The sequence below is a fragment of the Ovis canadensis genome, chromosome 5 (genome assembly GCF_042477335.2).
Source record: "Ovis canadensis isolate MfBH-ARS-UI-01 breed Bighorn chromosome 5, ARS-UI_OviCan_v2, whole genome shotgun sequence".
In the NCBI taxonomy this organism is placed as follows: Eukaryota; Metazoa; Chordata; class Mammalia; order Artiodactyla; family Bovidae; genus Ovis; species Ovis canadensis.
In genome coordinates, this window is record NC_091249.1 from 93,003,529 (window position 1) to 93,024,879 (window position 21,351).

Consider the following 21,351-nt stretch of genomic DNA (forward strand, 5'->3'; position numbering starts at 1 on the left):
GAATCCACCTGCCAATGCAGGAGATGCAAGAGGTGTGGTTTTGTTCCCTGGGTCGGGAAGATCCCCTGGACAATGAAATGGCAACCTACTCCAGTGTTCTTGCCTGAGAAATCCCACAGACAGAGGCACCTGGTGGGCTTCAGTCCATGTGGTCACGAAGAGTTGGATGCAACTGATCACACACTGCACAAGCATAATCAAAAGGTCCCCCTGGTGGTTCAGATAGTAAAGAATCTGCCACAGGTTCAATCCCTGGGTCTGGGAAGATCCCCTGGAGAAGGGAATGGCAACCCACTCCAATATTCTTGCCTAGGAAATCCCGTAGACAGAGGAGCCTGGCAGGCTACAGTCAGTGGGGTCACAAAAGAGCAGGACACGATTTAGCAACTAAACAACAGCAGCAAATCAAAAGATCCACTCCAGTATTTAAACCAGGTCCAAAGAGCAGAGCAGCAGCCCCTTCATGACTGTTCCTTCCAACTCCACACACTGAAAATTGCCCGCAATCTCCAAATAAGCCTCTTTAGCCTCAGAAGAATCCAGGTCCCAGCAAGTGACGTTAAACAGAAAGGGGAGGTGATGAAATTGCTCAGACCATAAGATTAAGGACTCAGGAGAAACACTTCTCTGGCCTTTTCCTGAACAGTGCCTGTCCCTTTCCTGAACAGTGGGGTTGTGTTTAAAGACACCACGAGTCGTACACAGGGCCCATTTTCCTCTTCAGATCAGCAGGTAGGAAACTCAGAGCCAGGTCTGTGGCAGCGGCGGGTCAGAAATGGGACCTCATGGCATGCAGTGAGCCCAGCTTCACGCCACTGGCTCCTCACTCTCGCTGTTCATTTATTTCATTTTCCTTCCTTTTAGATGGATCACTCTGTGTCCTTTTTTGTAAGCCTTAAAATCCTTTATCAAGACACAAAGAAATTCTATTTTTAAAATGCACTAAGATTACAGCTGCAGGCATACCTCGTTTTATTGCACTTCACAGAGACTGTGGATTTTACAAATTGAAGGTTTGCGGCAACCTGGCGTTGTCAGATGATGGTTAGCTTTCTTTAGCAATAAAGTATTTTTTTTTATTAAAGTATGTACATTTTTTAAGGCATAATGCTATTGCACATTTCATAGATTGCAATAGTGTAAACATAGCTTTTATAGGCACTGGGAAACAAAAAAATTCTTGTGATTCACTTTATTGTGATAAACCATTTCTTTCGATAATCCCTTTATTATGGGAGTCTGGAACCAAACCCAAAATATCTCTGAGGTATACCTGTGCATGATAGAACTGTAGGTAAACACTGAAAGGTAACTTGAAGAGAAGATAATTGTATTAGGATGATAGGGTTACAGGTAATTTATTTTCCTTTTCAAATGTACATTAATATTATAAAGTACATTAAATGATATTTTTAGTAACTTCTGATTAGAAAATTATGTTTGTGTTAGAAATTGTAGAAAAGATAGAAAAATACAAAGATGAAAATTAATTTTATTCATCAACCATATCTCTAAATGTAAATATTATCTTTCTTGTCTCCTTCCACATATGTGTGTGTGTGTATGTGTTACCTCTGTATATTTTCAAACTTATTCTTTCTTTGTAGTTTTTCGTAAATTACTATTTTTTATTTAACTGTAAGTTTTGGGCATCTCCTGAATATTTAGTATCCTTTTACACCATCATTTATTTGTTTGCTTGTTTTTGCCATGCACATAGCATGCAGAATCTTCATTCCTCCACCAGAGACCAAACCCGCACCCCTGCAATGGAAGTGCAGAATCTTCACCAAGTGGACCACCAAGGAAGTCCCTCCACCATCGTTTTAAATCACTTATGTTGTACAGTCCTCACTTTATATGTATACCCTATTTATTTAACAAATTCCCCTTTGTTGGGCATTTAGGTTGTTCACTAATAGCCATTCCTTTCTGGGTTTATCTAGATGGCCAAGTAAGCCAACTTGACCAAAATATGTTTCATCTACAGAATTCCTTTTTCTCTTTTTGCAGTGGTCTCTGGTTCGTCATCCAGCTCTAAGTATGACCCTGAGATTCTAAAAGCTGAAATTGCCACAGCAAAATCCCGGGTAGGTCTTCTCTGCTTATGCTATTGATGGGGGTCCCTGAGGCAGCTCTTGGCTACTAGCCTACCCACAAGACCAGAGTAGATGCTTCCACCAGGCAGTGGCAGCTGGTAACGAGTGGTGCTGACTAACGAGACCCTACATAACAACAGCAGGAGCTGTAGTAGCCCTCGTTTTACTAATAGCAGTGTTGATAGCAGCTACCCTTTCGCAGGCAATCACTCTAACCAGGCGTAGTGCTAAATGCTTCATGAGTAATACCTCATGCCCTCGCGATAACCCTGTGAAATAGCCACTGCCACTATCTGCATTTTAAAGATGAGCCAACAGAGGCTTGGCGGGATTAAGTAACTTGCTCAAGGTCGCAGTGGACTCAGGCTTCCCCCAAATTTCTTCATGGAAGGTGCTCTCTTCCTAACCACTGTGTGTTCTGCGTTATCATATTTAATTACTTCCTGATTACCTTAGGGGACAGATAGTTTTATTCCCCCTTTACTGATGTGGAGACTGACTGAAGAGCAGCACTTAAATGACCTGCTCAAGGTGAAGTCAGTGCTGTGAACATGGGTTTACTACAAAGTCAGATGCCCATGAGAGAATGTGAAAGGGGAGAAGCGGCTGGAGATGAGGCAGCAGGGGCTGTGTAGCCTAGAAGGGTCTGTCTTATCTAAAGGGTAGTGGGATTTTAGCTCTGTGCTCTTGTGCCCATGCTGGAACGTGGGCTCTGCATTGGCACATCTTCAAGTATTTTCATAAAAGAACTGTGTATCTAGGCCTAGTATACGAAATAGTTCAATATTTAATTATTAGCAACTCATTTTTAAATTTATTTATTTATTTATTTTTGGCTGTGCTGGTCTGAGTGGGCTTTCCTGTAGTTGCAGCGAACGGGGCTACACTTTAGTGGTGGTACACGGGCTACTCAGTTGTGGGGCTGCTCTTGTTGCAGAGCATGAGCTCTAGGGTGGACGGGCTTCGGTTACTGTGGCACGTGGGCTCAGGAGCTGTACTTCCCAGGCTCTAGGGTGCAGGCTCGATAGCTGTGGTATACGGGCTTAGTCGTTCCCTGTGTCTCCTGGCTTTGGCAGGTGGATACTTTACCAAAGTAAAGCAAGCCAAAGCATTTCGGCAGACTGAAGCTGGCTCCCCGGCCAGGGCGTGCATATAAAGTTACTACGTTGCCTCTCTGCTCCCTGCACTACACTAGCGAATCCAGTACCTGCTTTAAGTAATGCCCAGCCCAGGAAATTGCCATTATCTTCATCCTTCAGAAACAGGAAGGGGAGGCTCACAGAGGCAATGGCATGGCTTGAGAGAAGCCAGCCAGGCGTGAGAGAAGCCAGCCAGCTAGTCAGGGGGAAGGCCAGACTCTAGCCCAGGTCAGCCAGGTCCTGTCGACTTCCTGTTTCCGCAGAGCAAGGGCTGGCTGAGAATGACCTACAGGACCACCAGACTGGGAGGCCGACCCCAGCAACATCAGTGAGGGGTACCCAGGGGATGTTGACCTGAGTCATTAGGCAGGGCCAGTTGGGGGCTCTGGGGTCATATCAGCCTCTGACCCTCTGTGTGGTCTTCTGCCATCCAGGTTAACAAGCTGAAGAGAGAGATGGCTCACCTCCAGCAGGAGCTACAGTTCAAAGAGCGTGGCTTTCAGACACTGAAGAAGTAAGTCTGCCTGGTGGTGCAGGCTATGGGGATCCCCCTCAGCTGTGCTCTCCTCCCATCCTCTCTGCCCCCCTCTCCTTCATCTTCTTTCCACCCTCCTTGAAACGAGGCTTTCTAATCGTTCAGTTCCAGTTCTATTCTACTGAAGACCATTCCCCAAGGTTGAGGTTTAGGAAGAGAAAAGGGGACTCATTTCCGATTCAGGTTCTCACGGTCCTCTGAATTCCAGAAGTCATTAAAGTCTGTTCCATTCAGTTGAGTTTTGCCAGCCACAGAAATGAGTATCACCGGGCATGTCTATGCACCTGACTCCTCCCCTCCTGTAGATGGGGGAGAATCTGATACGCACGCGGACAAAACCAGCTCTTTCCACGGCCCCTCGAAGTGAACAATGACCCTGGCTTGTACGCTCCCAGAAGAAACAAGGATCCCTTCCACAACAAACGGGTTTCTAGAAGAGTGGGCTCCATGCTATGCACACTGCCCTTTGGAGGTGGCTGAAGAGATTTCCAGAACTTTGACCGAATGTAGTTTTCACTTCTAGAAGCTGACTTGCAGCCACGAACATGCAGTTCTCTTGTTTCCTTAGAGAAGATGTGCTCCTTGTCACTTTTATGATTATACTAACAGGGATTTATTGAGCAGGTAGTCCTTGCCAGGGAGCACTTCCAGTGTTTCTATCTGGGTGACCCTCATGACAACTCTGTAAGGAATGTGCTGTTAGCTGATTCCATTGAATAGATGGGAAACTAAAGCCCCTAGTCCATGTTCCTGAGTGTTAGCTTATTGTTGTTTTTAAACCACTCATATCACTGAGACTGTGGCTTGAGTCATGTTCAGTATGTGTGATGAGCTCATGGGACAGTCATTACAGTGCCTCATAGCCCTCCTGGAAGCTCCAAAGAGGACGGTCAGTAGATATCTCTGTTCTAAGGGCTATCTGCTTAGATTCCCAGTGAGGTCACCTGTACGCAGACAGCATCTTCTCTAGACACTACTGTCTCACTCTCCTTGACTGTACCTTCTCTTCATTCTCCAGACCTCAAACCACTCTCACTACTCTCTGCCACAGCCCCAAGCCTTTGGGTGTTTATCTCCAAGCCCTATGAATCGAGGGGAGTTGTTCAGTTCAGTTCAGTCACTCAGTCGTGTCTGATTCTGAAACCCATGGACTGCAGCACGCCAGGCTTCCCTGTCCATCACCAACTCCCTGTCCATCACCAGCTCCCAGAGTTTACTCAGACTCATGGCCTGTCAGTGATGCCATCCAACCATCTCATTCTCTGGTGTCCCCTTCTCCTCCCACCTTCAATCTTTCCCAGCATCAGGGTATTTTCAAGTGAGTCAGTTCTTCACATCAGGTGGCCAAAGTATTGGAGTTTCAGCTTCAACATCAGTCCTTCCAATGAACACTCAGGATTGATCTCCTTTAGGATGGACTGGTTGGATCTCCTTGCAGTCCAAGGGACTCTCAAGAGTCCTGTCCAACACCACAAATCAAAAGCATCAATTCTTTGGCGCTCAGCTTTCTTTATAGTCCAGCTCTCGAGGGGAGTTGACCACAGGGGCTGGTGGGTTCCTATTCACATACCCCCACTCCCCAGACCCCTGTTGTCCAGATGAGCCACCAGGATATAAGGCAACATGGCTGTGTGTTATAGACTGCATAGAGTGCCTTTTTGTGTTATGTGTGTGGCTTTGTGTTTATATAGATATATATTGTTTAGGTGTGTATCTATACATAGGCCAGTCCTGCCTCTCAAGCCGGTTTCTAGTCTCATCAGGACAAGAGGCTGCGCTTTATGCTTCTTGGTAGTCTCCAGTGGTGCCAAGGGCAGCCAGGGGCAGTAATGTGAGTTCAGAAAATTCCTGTAAAGCAAATAGCCTCATGAGTCTTCCAAGGCAGTGGAGCAGGTTCTGAGCACATAGTTTAAGGGAGCACATACTCACTCTCAGAGCAGGGGTCCTCCCCCTTCTTTCCCTTCTTCCCCTCCCCCCTTCCTCCAATGCCTGCCTCACCATGGTCCCCCCCCACCCCACCCCACCCCCGCTCCCCCAACTCCTAGGTGCTCTGGAGCTTCTGGTTAAAACACTTCCCATTATTCTCTGAGCCACCACAAACCTGTTTTACCACTTTGTCACCCTGTAGCAGCAGTGATCATTCTTGTTGCTTGGTAAGCTGAGGCTGAAACCCCAAGGACAAGACTCCTTTTCTCCCCCTTCCTCAGCCTGCCCACCCCCACCCCTTTGATATCAGGCCCAGATAAGGCCTCTCGGGGCTCCTGGGCCGGAAGCCACCCCCGTGTTCCCTGTGGAGGAAGGTTTCTGCTCTGATGCGCACCTTGGCAGACAGCGTTAGGAATGTCGCTGCCAGGGGTGGATGGCCTGGGCTCGAATCTTAGTTCCCAGGGAACATGAAAAAGTGTTTTGCTTCATCCCCTTGAGCTTCTGTTTCTTTATCTGAAAAATAGGGTATTGTAAATATTGAACTGGAAAATCCACGTCAAGCGCGTGACCGTACCTGGCACGTAGGGAAAACCTGGTGAGCTGAAGGGGGTGGTGACCTCTAGATAGTTGGCTGTTTGGACTTGGAAGGAACTCACATGAACTGTGCCTTCGCCCTGGGCACCAGTCGCCTCCTTCCATTGTCTCTACTCAAGCAACTTTTATTCTGCTTCCCTTTATAGGCCAGGGTACTTGATGGGGCTGTAAATAGACCCGAGCTCAAGAGTGTTGGAGCTAGACCTGGGACTCTTGGGTTTTGAAACTCATGTCCTTATACCTGCCTTCCTGGCATCATCCCAGATAAACCCCCCCAGACCCCGAAAAGATCAGGCCCCTTTCCCTCTCCCAAGGGACTGCATTCAGTGCCCACTGGGGAACTGTCCAGTCACTTCTTAGCATCCTCTCTGTGGAACCTGGAGGAAGCTAAAACTCATTTGGTTCATGGTCAGCAAGGGGCTTCCCAGGGGGCACCAGTGGTAAAGAACCCGCCAATGCAGGAGGCACAAGGGACACGGATTCAGTCCCTGGGTCAGGAAGATCCCCTGGAGGAGGGCATGGCAACCCAGTCCAGAATTCTCACCTGGAGAATCCCATGACCAGAGGAGCCTGGTGGGCTACAGTTCATGGTGTCACAGCATCAGACACGACTGAAGTGACTTAGCACACACACATGGTCAGCAAACCCAATTTTAAAAAGAAAAAAAGATTGCTGAGGATGGAAGCAGACCTCTCAGAAAAGACTAAAATGAAAAATCAGGACCAAAGCCAGGGATTTGGCCCCGTCAGCTGCCTTGAGCCCTTGTAAATGAGGAAGACTAGGTATACCATCCCTGGGGGCGGTGGGCAAGACAGCATCTCTCTGCTGGTCCCCAGAGCCACCCTGCCCAGTGAGAATTGGCTGGACAAGACCCAGAGGAGCTGGCTACCACCAGAGCCTTTGCCCTGCTTCTCTGTGGCTGCTGGGTGTGACTGTCTCAAGTGCTTAGAGAAAAGACAGCCGTGTAATTTGGAAATCCTAAAACACACGCGTCCCGCTCCCCACCCCTCCCAGGACATACACACCCTCTCCTTCCCACCAACCACACAACTTTTCTTTCCCTAAAAAAAAAAAAGGATTCATTCACTGAGTACATAATGGTAACCCTTTGTTCTGCTCCCCCCACTCCCCAGTCCCTGAGAGTCCGAGTTCCTCTCTGGAGCCAAATTCCAGAGCCTGGGTTGCTAAGGCCCCTGAGAGCAGTCAGGTAGAAGAAGCCATGTGAGGCACCCGAGGCCCTGAAGACAGACCACTTCTGTCTCTTCCTGCTGAGGATTCAAAGCCACCCTCATCTGGTTGGCAGGGGACAGCTGGGCACAGCCCCTTGCCCAGAGCCCCCAGCCCCTGGCCAGGTTCAGACAATACAACATCTCCCCTGACCCCCTTTCCATTTGGGACAGGGCCACCTCCGGCCCCAGGACATTCAGCTCTAGGGGGAGCCTTCTCTCCGCCAAGCATGGTGGTCAGGCCTCTGCTGGGAAAGCTCCCTGTAGGTGAAGTTTTCAAACTCGATCTGAGAACAGTCTTAGACGACCTGGCAGGCTCACCCAGGCCCAAGTCCTCGAAAGGCATAGACAGGCTATTTTTAGCAGGGAGACATAACTGGGGCTTTGTCTTCCTCCTCCAAGGAGGCTGCAGGGATGGGGCCATGAGACAAGTCTCCTTACCACTCCCCGCTTGCAGACAAGGAGGCCAGGGTGAGAACCTGTGATTCCCCACACAAGTTATTTTTAGCCCAGGACACTTCGGCCTCTAGAAGGCCAGAAAAGCATGCCTTGGAGTGGTTTCTCATCCTGAAATAATGGGTTTGTGGTGTTCCCTCAGACTACAAAACTTCCTTTTCTTCACTGGGCACTGAAACCTCCTCCCTGGCTTTTGATGAAAGTGTGAAGCAGTTAAAATTTCTCTCTGTGCTCTCTCTGAGCCTTGTCCACAGCACAGCTCTCCTTTTCCAAGAGGGCTGGGCCCACCACCAATAGGATTCGTTTGACCTTCAGAAAATGGCCTCATGCCCCTTCACCTCCGTCTTCCTCCATCAAAATGAACCTGTGTGTAGGGCCTGGATGAGCCGGCAGACTCCCCAGCCTGAAAGTATTATAACCCGTCACATTTGTCTCATACTTCCTAACTCCCCACCTCATGTTCCAACCTTATCCCTCTTAACATGGCTCACAGCTTGGTGAACATGGGCGAGGCATATGGCATTATCCAGGTTCTTTTCAGAGGAGGAGGCTGAGGCTCCGTGTGCACAAGGGCCATCCCCAAGGTCATGCTACTAAGTGGTAGCAAGGGGTTTCTTCATCCTTCTAACCTTTCCTTCGTGTGGCCCTTAACTTCCACAAATGCTTTTTTAATTATTATTATTATACTTTTAAAAACAGTAGACTTATTTATTTACCTTTGGCTATGTTGGGTCTTTGTCGCTTCACTGGCTCTTCCATTTCGGTGGCAAGCAGGGGCTACTTTCTAGTTGCAGTGCCCAGGCTTCCCATTGCAGGGGCTTCTCTTGCTGCGGAGCACAGGCTCTGGGGCGCCTGGGCTTCAGCAGTTGCAGCTCCTGGACTCTAGAATGCAGGCTCAGTAGTTGCAGCATGTGGGCTTAGTGGCTCCGTGGCACGTGGGATCTTCCCAGACCCGAGAGTGGACCCACGCCTCCTGCACTGGCAGGTGGATTCTTTACCACTGAGCCACCAGAGAAGCCCAGCAAATGCTTGTTAAAGGCTGTGGTTCCGCCCAGCGGTGACTTTGCTCCTCCCATCCAAGGGACGTTAGGTAAAGTATGGAGACATGTTTTTGGTTGTCACAACTCAAGGTCCAGATGCTGCTAGCATCTAGTGGGCAGATGCCAGGGGTGCTACTGAACATCCTGCAACGCACAGGACAGCCCCGACAGCAAAGAATGATCCCGCCCCAAGAATCCGGAGGTTGAGAGACCTGAGTTAAGGAACACGAAAAGATGCTCAACATCGCTCATCTTCAGGGAAATGTGAAAGTATCACCTCACACCAGTCAGAGTGGTCATCGTCAGAAAGAACACAAAACAAATGTTTGGGAGGATGTGGAAAAAGGGGAATCCTTGTACACTGCTGGTGGGAATGTAAACTGGTACAGCCACGATGGAGAACAGTATGAAGATTTCTCAAAAAACTAAAAATAGAGCTACCACCTGACCTAGTAGTTCCTCTCCTGGATATATATCTAAACATCACTAACTGAAAAAGATACACACACCCCAGTGCTCATAGCAACAGTGTTTACCATTACTAAGATAGGGAAGCAATCTAAGTATCCATCAACAGATAAATGATAAGGAAGACGCGGTACATACATACAATGGAATATTAGTCATAGAAAAGAATAAAAGTTTGCCATTTGCAATGACACCAATGGACTTGGCATTATGCTAAGTGAAATAAGTCCAACAGAGAAAGACAAATCCTATGATATCACTTACATGTGAAATCTAAACCATACAACAGACTTTTGAGCATAACAAGAAAGAAGCAGATTCACAGGTATAGAGAACAAACTGTGGTGTCCAGTGGGGAAAAGGAAGGGGGAAGGGACGTATAGGGGTAGAGGGCAAAAGGCATTATTATGAGATTATATGAAATCATGTGTGTGAGTGAACCCTTTTGAAAATTGTAAAGCACTATAGAATTGAAAGACTTTCATTCAGTAAAATAATGTTAAAAGGGGGAGAAATAAGGGACTACCCTGGTGGTCCAATGGCTAAGACTTTATACTCCCAGTGCAGGGACCTGGGTTCTGTCTCTGGTCGGGGAACTAGATCCCACATGCCTCAACTAAGACCCAGTTCTGCCAAATAAATAAATATCTGGGAAAGAAGATCACATTAAAAAAAAAAAGTGTGGCTCTGTGCTATGTAATAAAACTACTCAAACATATTCAAGATTATCAGATGATACTACCACATAAATTATTGATTATAACACAGCATACCAAGTGCAGTGTCAAGCTCTACAAGATATGTCATGAGAACATCTAGCCCAGCCTGGAGACCCAGGGAGATGATCAGGGAAGGCTTCCACTAAGAGCTGACTTCAAGAATGGTGTTGCTTCTGCAGCCTAACACTGACATTTGCAGTCTGACAGGGACCTTTTGTGCTTTATCCAATAGCAGGACCTGAGGAAGAAGGGACAGCGAGGAGACTTCTTTCAGGACTAAAGCACTGTGGTCTGTGTTTTTTCCCTGGGGGAACCCCATCCATCACCCTATTTTCGTCTGACCTTTCCCCTTGACTGTCTCCTAGAATCGATAAGAAGATGTCAGATGCTCAGGGCAGCTACAAACTGGATGAAGCTCAGGCTGTCCTGAGAGAAACAAAAGCCATCAAAAAGGCCATCACCTGTGGAGAAAAGGAAAAGCAAGATCTCATTAAGGTACAAGACCTCCCAGTGACGGGGGCCCCATCCCCGTTTCTCCCAAGCACCTTTCTGTGCCAGGCAGGACTCAGGTGGGCTGTTTCCATATGCTGCCAGATCCCTGAGTTCAGAGAAGAGACTGGAGGTTCAGAAGCATGAAGTGACTTGCCTAAGGTCACACAGCCAGTGTCAGTGGCAGAGCCAGAACAGAAGCCCTCTGGTCAAGATTAAAGGTCACATCCTGGCCACCAGCTCTAGCTGTCTGCTTTATAGAACCAAATGGTGGGAGCTGGCTTCAGCATCACTAACCTTGGCATCAAAATGTAGCATCCTTGTAAGCATTTCATTGCGTGTTCCGACTCTGTGCTGGGAACCGACAAATGGTGATAGCTGTGATGTACTGTGCCAGGCAGTTGTGCCAAGCACTTGGCCCACACCATGCCTCACTTTCCCCTTATATCAGTGCTAAATTATCCCCAGCATACAGCAAAAGACTGCACAGATCAGAGAGTAGGCACTAGAGCCAAGATTCAACCCCGTCAACACCTAACTCAGAAGCCCATGACTTGATGAGGGAAGCTTTACACTCTGTGATAAACAGAATAATTTCAAAGCTCCTATCAGGACCGCAGCCCAGCGAAAACACTGAAACCGGGCATTAGTGGACAGCGAGGCATGTTCCATTCATGCTTAACAGCTAAGCATGCTTAGCAACACCAAGCTTAGTGTGCCAAGCCTTAAGTCAGATAGACCAGGACCAGATCCTGGCTCAGTCAGTTGCCAGCTTCTCCACATAACAGCTCACTCATGGATAAAATGGGGGTGCACACGTGCCTGCTCAGTCACTTCAGTCGTGTCCAACTGTTTGCAACCCTATAGACTGTAGCCCATCAGGCTTCTCTGTCCATGGGATTCTCTAAAGCAAGAATACTTGAGTGGGTTGCCCTGCCCTTCTCCAGGGATTCTTCCTAACCCAGGGATCAAACCCGGGTTTCACTGCAGGAGATTCTTTACCACTGAGCCGCCACCGGGGAAGCCCCAGGTGGGGATAATCACAGGTTATTCCTCGGAAGATTGCGGTCAGGATTAAATAAGATCATGGTAAAATGGACAGTTATTAAGTATTGACTAAACCAGCGCTTTACACTGGTCATCTTATCTAAACAATATGATAGTCAATACGATAGTCAATGGGATAGTTATTCCCATTTTGCAGGAAAAGAAACTGAGGCACAGAGAGGTTAATCAACAAGAGCACACAGCTAGGAAGTGGCAGAGCACTGAATCCTGACTCAAGACTGTGCAGCTCCGAAGCCATTGTCCACACTGGTTTCTCCCCTGTAAAGGGCCCAGCGCAGTGCCTGGCACCTAGTTGATACCCACCCACTGGTAGCTGTTTACAGAAGTGGGGTGTCAGGGCCCCTAGTAGATTCCTAGAGAGTGACAGACCCAGAGCACCCTCCATGGAGGGGGTGTTGCTAAGCCTGCCCTCCCTGCTTCAGAGCCTCGCCATGCTGAAGGACGGCTTCCGCACCGACAGAGGCTCCCACTCCGACCTGTGGTCCAGCAGCAGCTCTCTGGAGAGTTCGGGTTTCCCACTGCCGAAACAGTACCTGGATGTGAGCTCCCAGACGGACATCTCAGGAAGTGTGAGTACACCGCACACGCCACCGGGGCCCCAAGAAACAGAGTACCCTTCTTGTTACTTGCCTGAGAGCCCAGGGCACTCTCTGAACCTGGGTGCTGCCCCAGCCTTCTCTTGCAGACCTCTTGGCCTCCGGATGACATGAGATGATGATGTGGAGGGGTAGCCAGCTCGGACTTGCTGGTCCCAGGAATGCATCTCTAGGTGCTGCACAGAAAGCATGTTTCAAGGGTCTTTCTCAGGTTTCCCTGTGCTGATGAGCAGTGCCATTCTGTTTCCCTCTCACCAGCTGAGAAGTGGAAGATAGTTCCCTCCTGTTCACCCCAGAACAATGCACGTGGCTTTCAGACAGCTGCTCACCTCCCAGTTCAAAAGCTCAGCCCTGGTTAGAGTAATGAATAGTGCAAGTGCTGTCCAGACATCGCTCCTGAAAGTCTCAGAGCAGGACTGACCCAGGGCAATCCATAACTTAGAAGAGCTTTTGTTTTCTTGGAGCAGGTGACATTGAACGAACGAGCCTCCATGCCTAAATGCTCTTCTATGTGGTCTCTACAGTCGTATTCCCACTTGTGAGGAGAAGCTCCATTCATGTCTGATGGGGTGAGCCTCACAGTTTTTTGATAGACTGGCATGGCCAATGGGGCTGCCTCCTCCATCCTCACACCACCCATTGTCCAGCCACAAGCCACCTGTGGTGAAGCATTTGTGAAGGAACCGTGTGCCTTCTTCCAAGCTCTAGGATGCTCTTGTCCCTCGCTGTTACACTGCTGGCTGCAGGCTCCCTGAGTACGGTGGAGCCCTCCCCAGGGCGCCCAGAGTGGCTTTCTCGTGTGGTGGCGGTGCCTATTTCCTCCTGGCCAGCTGTCCGCCACGCTCCTGCCACCTGGATGAGCTCCAAGCCTTTTGGGGCTGCAAGATGATATTCCGAGCCCTCGGCTTCTCTTCTTGAAGTGATAAATGTGTGCTTTGGGGGCTCTTCCCAGGCCTGAAGGAAAGAAAATGTTTTTCTCCTAACTAGCTTCCCTGCGATTCACGCAGCCAGCTCAATAATTGGGTACTATTTTTAGCTCCTTCCCACACAAGCTGTCAAGTCTCTCAGGAGCCCCTGAAACCCAGCTCAGCCCTAGCCACCATAACCATGTAATTCCTGACCTGTTCTTTCCTCCAGTTTGGTACCAGCAGCAACAATCAGTTGGCGGAGAAAGTCAGATTGCGCCTTCGATATGAAGAGGCCAAGAGAAGGTAATTAGAGGCTGGAGCCTGGGGGCAGGATGGTCCCACAATAATAACTGGTTGGCCAAAACGTTTGTTCAGGTTTTTCTGTAAGTACTTAAAATCCAAACACATTTTCTGGCCAACTCAGTACTACTGTAGCTTTTCTGCCTCTGTGCCTGCTTTTTGCACATTTCATGATGTTTAATCCTCACGAAGATTGTGAAGGTGAGTATTATCATCTTCATACTTTAGTCTTCTCTGAAATTCTAGAAATGATTGAACCAGGGACACTTAGATAAAGAGTGCAACTATGCTTTGAACCATACTTTAAACCTCAAACCTAGTAATCCTTCCGCTTGCCTGCCTAAAAATCAACCTCTAAAATCAAGGCTTACCAACAATCATGTAAATAGTTGTGTACGAAAGAGCACAACTGGGGCTTTAGCAACAGGATAAAAAGACTACTGATACTACCCATTTCAGTGTCTCCTGCCCAACTGGGAACAAGCTCTTTTTTAAACTGTGTAAACACCAGGAACTTTAGATATTCTGTGACTTCACAGAATCCTAGGCAATTGGGTTCCACTACTGCAAATAATAGTAATCAAAGCTGACATTCTTAGAGAATCTGTAACGGTCCAGACAGTGTACTAAAACATCTGTATACTCATATCTCACTTAATTTTAAAAGCAACCTTATAGCATAGCTTATCTCATATTCTCTCCATGTTAAGAGAAAAGTAAGATCTAAAATGTTTCATGACTTTTCAAGGTAGATTCAGACTTTGAACTGGACAGTCCATGGTCCTCCTATACACTGAGCCTGTATTTCTAAGAAAGAACTCACAATGTCTGATGGTAAATGAAACCAAGCACGTTGCATCCATTCCTCCTTAGGCTACATTGCCCAGCCCATGGACATTCTAAGTCAGGCCAGGGAGAGTATGGTGGTACCCAGCCCTGCCCCTCTACCAACAATGAGTGAGCAGCAGAAACCCTTGGCAGCAATGGCAGGAATCCTGTAGAAATTGGAAGCAAGAAAGGGAATTCATAGGCTTATTGAGCTCCAAAGTGCAGGGGTAATCTAGCTTCGGGCACAGCTGGGTCCAGAGTTTCAAATGATGTTACATAGCCTCAGTCTCCTTTTCTTCTTCCTGCTTGCCTTTGTGTTGACAGGTTTTTCTGTCAAAGCAAAAAATGACCCCTGCTCTTCTAGACTTACATACTGACAGGCTAGCAACCCCAGCAGAAATAGGACCTACCTTCCCCATACAGTTTTACAAAGCTCTGGGCTTCTCATTGGCTTTTTTGGGAGAGCCAGTCATTGTCGCAGGGTGGGAGGAATTGGAATTCTCTGAAGGTCCAGACATGAGTCATGTACCCGACTATAGGAAGGGGACTGAGGTCAGCTCTGTGGGAACCAAGTGACCTGAAAGTATGGGAGGACATGTCTATTTCCCAAAGAAAACTTGGAATATTGTTGACAAAAGAAGCAGAGAGTGGATTTTGTTCAGGTGGGGAAAAACACACCCTGTGCACTGTTTCAGCTCCCCCTAGAGATCCAGCAGAACAGCACGGCTTCCGCTTTGGACAACCACTTCTTGGCCCCTCTGAACTCTGTATATATTCCAGTTTGCAGTGGTGGCTATCTTAGATGATCAGTTACGGAGAAATGAAAGGGCTGGAATCTTTCCTTTAGGGTTGCACCACTAAACTTCTCATTACAGAGCTTTCTGACTCATCTACCTTTATCCAACTTTGTGCCTCCTCTTTCACCTAAAAGTAGTTTAAGGACAAAGAATAAAGTAGCCTGCTGAATGGGGAAGCAAAGGCTGTGGGACTTGAGGCGGGGAGGGTCGGTGGCTGTAAAGCAAGGTCTGATTGCTGCCAAGTTTTGTCATGTGGGCCCTTCTTGGGGATTTCTTCAGATTCTCCTAAGGATGTGTGGCTCAAAGTTAAGGAGCAGACATAGGGAAAGCACCACCAGAAAGTACATTCAAGAAAACATCAATTAGCAACCTAAAAGGGAAGAAAAATTTTAAAAAACCAGGGGATATGTGTATATGTATAGTTGATTCATTTTTCTATATAGCAGAAACTAATGCCACGTTGCAAAGCAACTATACTGAAATTAAAAAAAAAAATTTTTTTAAAGGACTTTCCTGGTGGTCCAGTGGTTAGGACTTTGCCTTTCCAGTGCATTGGGTGCAGCTTTGATCTCTGGCTGGGGAGCTAAGACCCCACATGCCTCTTGGCCAAAAGATAAAACATAGAACAGAAGCAATATTTTAAAAAAAAATTCAATAAAGACTTTTAAAGCATGTTTAGAAAATACAGAGATCGGCTCTGGTGGGTCTAGGACAAAAAAAAAGAAGCATCAGTCACCCCTTCAATGTCCTATGTGTAATAGAGCCCCCACCCCCACCCCCGACTTGGCCATGGCACCTTGTTCTCAAGCAGTTGGCTGGATAACAGCTACAGTTATCCCAAAGCCAGTTTTGGTGGACTGCTGTATATGTGAGTATGGGATTAAGATTAATTCACTCTAAGAGTCCCTGCTGAGACACTTGGCTGCTGCTGCTGCTGCTAAGTCGCTTCAGTCATGTCCGACTCTGTGCGACCCAAGACGGCAGCCCACCAGGCTCCCCTGTCCCTGGGATTCTCCAGGCAAGAACACTGGAGTGGGTTGCCATTTCCTTCTCCAATGCATGAAAAGGAAAAGTGAAAGTGAAGTCGCTCAGTTGTGTCTGACTCTTAGCGACCCCATGGACTGCAGCCTACCAGGCTCCTCCGTCCATGGGATTTTCCAGGCAAGAGTACTGGAGTGGGGTGCCATTGCCTTCTCCGAGAGAGACACTTGGCTGGGAAGAAGCAAATGTATATGTGGTTCTCTGTGAACTTCTCACTACACAGCCTGGAGGTTTCATTTCCAACAATGTTTTTGGTAAAATAAGAATTTGGCCACACTGTTTGCAGGTAAGATTGACCTGAGAGTCTGGAAGCCTGGGACCCCAACAAATACTGGTCGTGTGTATGACCTGCAGTCGTAGGGGAACTGCATCCCCTCTGGCTACCTGTCCCACAGGATTACCATTAGGTCCTGTCCACCCCAGGGTAGGACAGCGAAGGGGCTTCCCTGGTGGCTCAGATGGTAAAGAATCCACCTGCCACGCGGGAGACCTGGGTTCGATCCCTGGGTGGAGAAGATCCCCCTGGAGAAGGGAACGGCTACCCACTCTAGTATTCTTGCCTGGAGAATCCTATGGACAGAGGAGCCTGGTAGTGATAGCTATTAATAAAAACACTTTGCAAAGACTAAATCCTGAAGAATCACATGATTGTTTTTAACTATTTTAGCAATATTCTTAGCAATACTGTGAATTTTAATTTGATCCAATGATAATTATACTGAATATCTATGTAGGGCTTGGCCTTGTATAAAAAGCTCTTTTTTTCTTTTTCAAGTCCTCTTTAAGGGAATGGATTGTTCCAATTTAAAAAATATATATATTACTTTTAAAAGGGTTCATGTACATCTGTGTAAAGAGCTCTTAATGATACGTTTTCATTTGGTCCTCACAACTCACCTCTCAGGTACCACTATCATCCCCACCTTACAGATGAGGATGCGTGTGTGTGTGCTGTGTCGTGTCCGACTCTTTGTGACCCCACGGACTGTAGCCCATCAGCCTCCTCTGTCCCTGGGATTCTCCAGGCAAGAATACTGGAGTGGTTGCCATGGCCTCCTCCAGGGGCTCTTCCCCACCCAGGGACTGAACCTGTGTCTCTCAGGTCTCCTGCATTGGCAGGCAGGTTCTTTACCACTCCTGCCGCTTGGGAAGCCCACAGATGAGGATACTGAGGTTCAAAGCAGTAAAGGGCTCCCAGCTCCTTCCCGTTAACACTTCTTAATGGCCTGCAATGTATCAGGCACTGTGCTAGCAGCTTGTGTTACCTAAATGATTTCTTAAGAAAGTCAGAGCCAAGACTCTAACAGGCAGCCTCTGACCTCAAGTCTGCCGTTGTTCGCAGGGTGCTGCCACTACCCTCTGGACTGAGAAGACCACGGTAGCAATGGCAGTGTTTGCTGTCATCATAGAGGGCCCGTGACTGCCACTGTTTCAGCACTTACATGCCAGACACACACAACACATAACTGTTCATTTTCACACCAATTCTGATGCAGAAGCAACTGTTTTCTTCCATGCAAGGCTCAGGGAGTATGCCCCACATTACACACGTGAGAAGTGGTTAAACCAGGGAGCGAGCACAGTAGCAGCAGAAGCATTCACTGAGTGCTGGTTTAGTGTGTGCCAGATACTGCACTTGGACATTTTATGAATTATGTCCTAAAACCTGCAAACCGTTACCCCACAAGGAAAGGAGGTGTTGTTATTCCCTGCAGAGTGACGAAGCAACTTGCCCAAGGGCACATAGCTAGCGGTCGGAGGCAACTGCCTGGTGATGGATCCACTTCTGTTCTATCGGGCTTCGTGTCCCTCAGGGCAAGGACACTGCCTCTACCCACCATCCCTGCTGAGCCGGGATTGGCATGTGGTAGGCACCGCCTGTGTTCGTTAGATAAAAATCTGTTCTTGAGATCACACGCTGATCAAAAGGAAGCCAGCCAGGGTCAAAGAAGATACTCTGAGAACACCAGTGCTCCTCGGACCGTGTAACCTTGGCAACACAGTCTGTCCCACTGCTCCTGGGTTGCCACTGAGCGCACCGGTCAATGCCCACCCTCTTGGCCCGCAGGATTGCCAACCTGAAGATCCAGCTCGCCAAGCTTGACAGTGAGGCCTGGCCTGGAGTGCTTGACTCTGAGAGGGACCGGCTGATCCTCATCAACGAGAAGGAGGAGCTACTGAAGGAGATGCGCTTCATCAGCCCCCGGAAGTGGACCCAAGGGGAGGTGGAGCAGCTGGAGATGGCCCGCAAGCGGCTGGAGAAGGACCTGCAGGCGGCCCGGGACACCCAGAGCAAGGCGCTGACTGAGAGGTGAGGCTGGGCTGGGGGCATGGGGCCCTTCCCTGCTGCTGGTCATCCTCCAGCCTCGCAGTGAGAGGGACAACCAGGGACGCCCGGGTGCCACTCTGAGAGCACAGTTTAGAGAGCTCATCACTTTCCAGAATAGCAAATCTAGGGAAGTGACTCACCAGCCAACCATCCCAAAATTTTACCAGAGGGAATCACATTACCAAAACGTCTGCTCACATGCAGATTTTCAGAAATTCTCTTCTGAGATAAGCTCTATGTAATTTACAGCGGTTGTTCTCCAGCTTTGTGACAGTGACTCACATATTATTACCGAATAGACAAAAGTTTCACAAAACAGTGTGTAGTCTTTCTGTGTGACAGTCCTCTGTACTTTCTTTCATAATGTGTCTCCCTTCACACCGGTCATGACCCACTAAATTGGTTTTGCCCCGTGCTAAGGAACTGCAGTTTGAAAAACACTGGTTTAGATGGGGCTTACAAACTGAGATACTGATAGGGGTCAAGCAGGTGATATAAATGCCAGAGGCCACTTGGCCATGGGCCATGTTAGACTGCAGTGCACAGACCCCAGGGGTTGTCTGCAGCCTCCAGGAGGTAAGTACAGGCCCCAGGCTGCTAGAGGCCCCATTTTTCAAAAGAGTTCTTTTGATTTTTTTTTTCAATATTGGCAACTAATCCAAAACCATTTTTAACACCCTAGAGGCTAAATTAGCTTCATCTGTGGGCTTGATTTAACATGAAAGCCACTGGTTTACATTCTCCGGTTTAGATTGTACAGTGGAAGTCGCTCATTTGTGTCCGACTCTTTGCGACCCCATAGACAATCCATGGAATTCTCCAGGCCAGAATACTGGAGTGGGTAGCCTTTCCCTTTTCCAGGAGATCTTCCCAATCCAGGGATCAAACCCAGGCCTCCTGCGTTGCAGGCAGATTCTTTACCAGCTGAGCCACAACAGACTTTAATCCTTTGGTATCTCACCAGCCTCCACACCCATACTACACAGAGCATATCTCTGTGTTCACAGAGTCCTACAGGTGGTCCTTCGATCCCCAGCTTCTCCATTCATGCAAGAGATGTTTTGTGGCACATATTTTGCATGCAAGGCAATCTGGAGAATTCAGAAGTGAATAGGTCATGATCTCTGCTCTGATACTCTTAAAGTGTATTCAGTTATTTTCACTGTTTTTTTTTGGCAGCAGACTTTATTGGACAAAGTCCCTGCCCTTAATCTCGTGGACAGAGGAGCCTGTTGTTTAGTCGCTCAGTCGTGTCCAATGTTTCGCCACCCCATGGAATGGACTGTAGCACACCAGGCTTCCCTGTCCTTTACCATCTCCCGGAGCTTGCTCAAACTCATGTCCATTGAGTTGGTGACGTCATCCAACTGTCTCGTCCTCTGTCGTCCCCTTCTCCTCCTGCCTTCAGTCTTTCTCAGCATCAGGGTCTTTTCTAATGAGTCAGCTCTTTGCATCAGGTGGCCAAAGTATTGGAGGTTCAGCTTGAGCCTCAGTCCTCCCAGTGAATATTCAGGAATGAATATTCCTTCCAATGAATATTCAGGAATGTGCAGCATCAGTCCTTCCAATGAATATTCAGAGGAGCCTGGCAAGCTACAGTTCGCAAGAGTCGGACATGTCCTAGTGACTAAACCACCACCACCTGCCCTTAAGGAGCTACAGTTGAAGACGGGCTGTGCTTAGTCGCTCAGCCCTGTCCGACTCTTTGCGTCCCCATGGACTGTAGCCCACCCGGCTCCTCTATCTGGGGGATTCTCCAGGCAAGAATACTGGAGTGGGTTGCCATGCCCTCCTCCAAGGGATCTTCCCAACCCAGGGATCAAACCCAAGTCTCCCACATTGCAAGCAGAGTCGTTACTGTCTGAGCCACCAGGGAAGCCCAGAATTGAAGACAGTGGTTTTCAAACTTGTTGTGGGGTGGACATGGGCAAGAGGGGAAGGGATGAGCAGGGGCATTCCTCTTTCCAGTGTACTCAGAGGCAGAAGCCCAGTTTATAAAGCAGATGAAGCTGGCTGGGCCAGTGGCAGCAGGCCAGGTGTCCTAGGTGCCCAGCTGTGCTCTCTGTATCACCCTGTGATGGGGGCTAGGATGCTTTCAGGGAGCCTCCTCTGTGCTAAGGCACCCTGCTTGCAGCCCCACCCTGGTAACTGTGAGTGAGCTCTATCTGCATATGGCAGGGTGCCAAATGGGTCAAGTTGACCCGCCTCTGCCTGGCCTCCTGTAAGCACATCAAAGAGTCCATTGACTGTCAGTGGTGGGAAATCTTTCCCCACCAAGCCCCTTGTCAGAACTATTCGCAGGGATGTGTCACTTTCCTCACCTTTTCCTTCTCCTGGGAGGAGTGGCTGATTGCTGACACACCACCAGGCAGGTGGGAGGAGGAGGAAAGGGCTTCAGTAGCTGGTGGTTTATAGCCCTAGGAAGCGCCTTCTAGAAATCTCCTTTAGTACCAAGACCCTGCCCTACTTCCCCCATGGCTGTGCAGCTTGGGGACGAGGCCTCTGACATGACACCTTTTGGCCTTTAGTGTCATTTGAAAGAATAAATGGTTAGCCAACCTGAGTAGACCCTTACAGACCTCTGCATGTATCTCCTAATGTGTCTGCCGGTCCTCTGGGTTCCTGACTTGCTCCCAGGCCCTCCAGCTATCACTGGGACGCCCTTAGCTATTCATCATGCTCACAGCAAGCAGCTGAAAAGAACAGATCCGTGACAGCCTTACTCCTTGGTGCGTCAGTAGAAATACCCTTTCTACCACTGACCTTGAGCAAGTCGTTGACCATATGGACTT

General features: G+C 48.3%; 1 protein-coding gene across 2 annotated transcripts in view; it reads left to right on the forward strand.

Moving 5' to 3' along the window:
• WWC1 (WW and C2 domain containing 1) overlaps positions 1-21,351 on the forward strand; it is a 156,186-nt gene that overhangs the window by 93,769 nt on the left and 41,066 nt on the right. For both annotated transcript variants that reach the window (XM_069590031.1, XM_069590032.1), the window contains exons 4-9: positions 2,014-2,090; positions 3,673-3,752; positions 10,569-10,698; positions 12,183-12,329; positions 13,494-13,567; positions 18,299-18,541. In XM_069590031.1, coding sequence (XP_069446132.1) covers positions 2,014-2,090; positions 3,673-3,752; positions 10,569-10,698; positions 12,183-12,329; positions 13,494-13,567; positions 18,299-18,541 — 751 coding nt within the window. The remainder of the gene's footprint in view (positions 1-2,013; positions 2,091-3,672; positions 3,753-10,568; positions 10,699-12,182; positions 12,330-13,493; positions 13,568-18,298; positions 18,542-21,351) is intronic.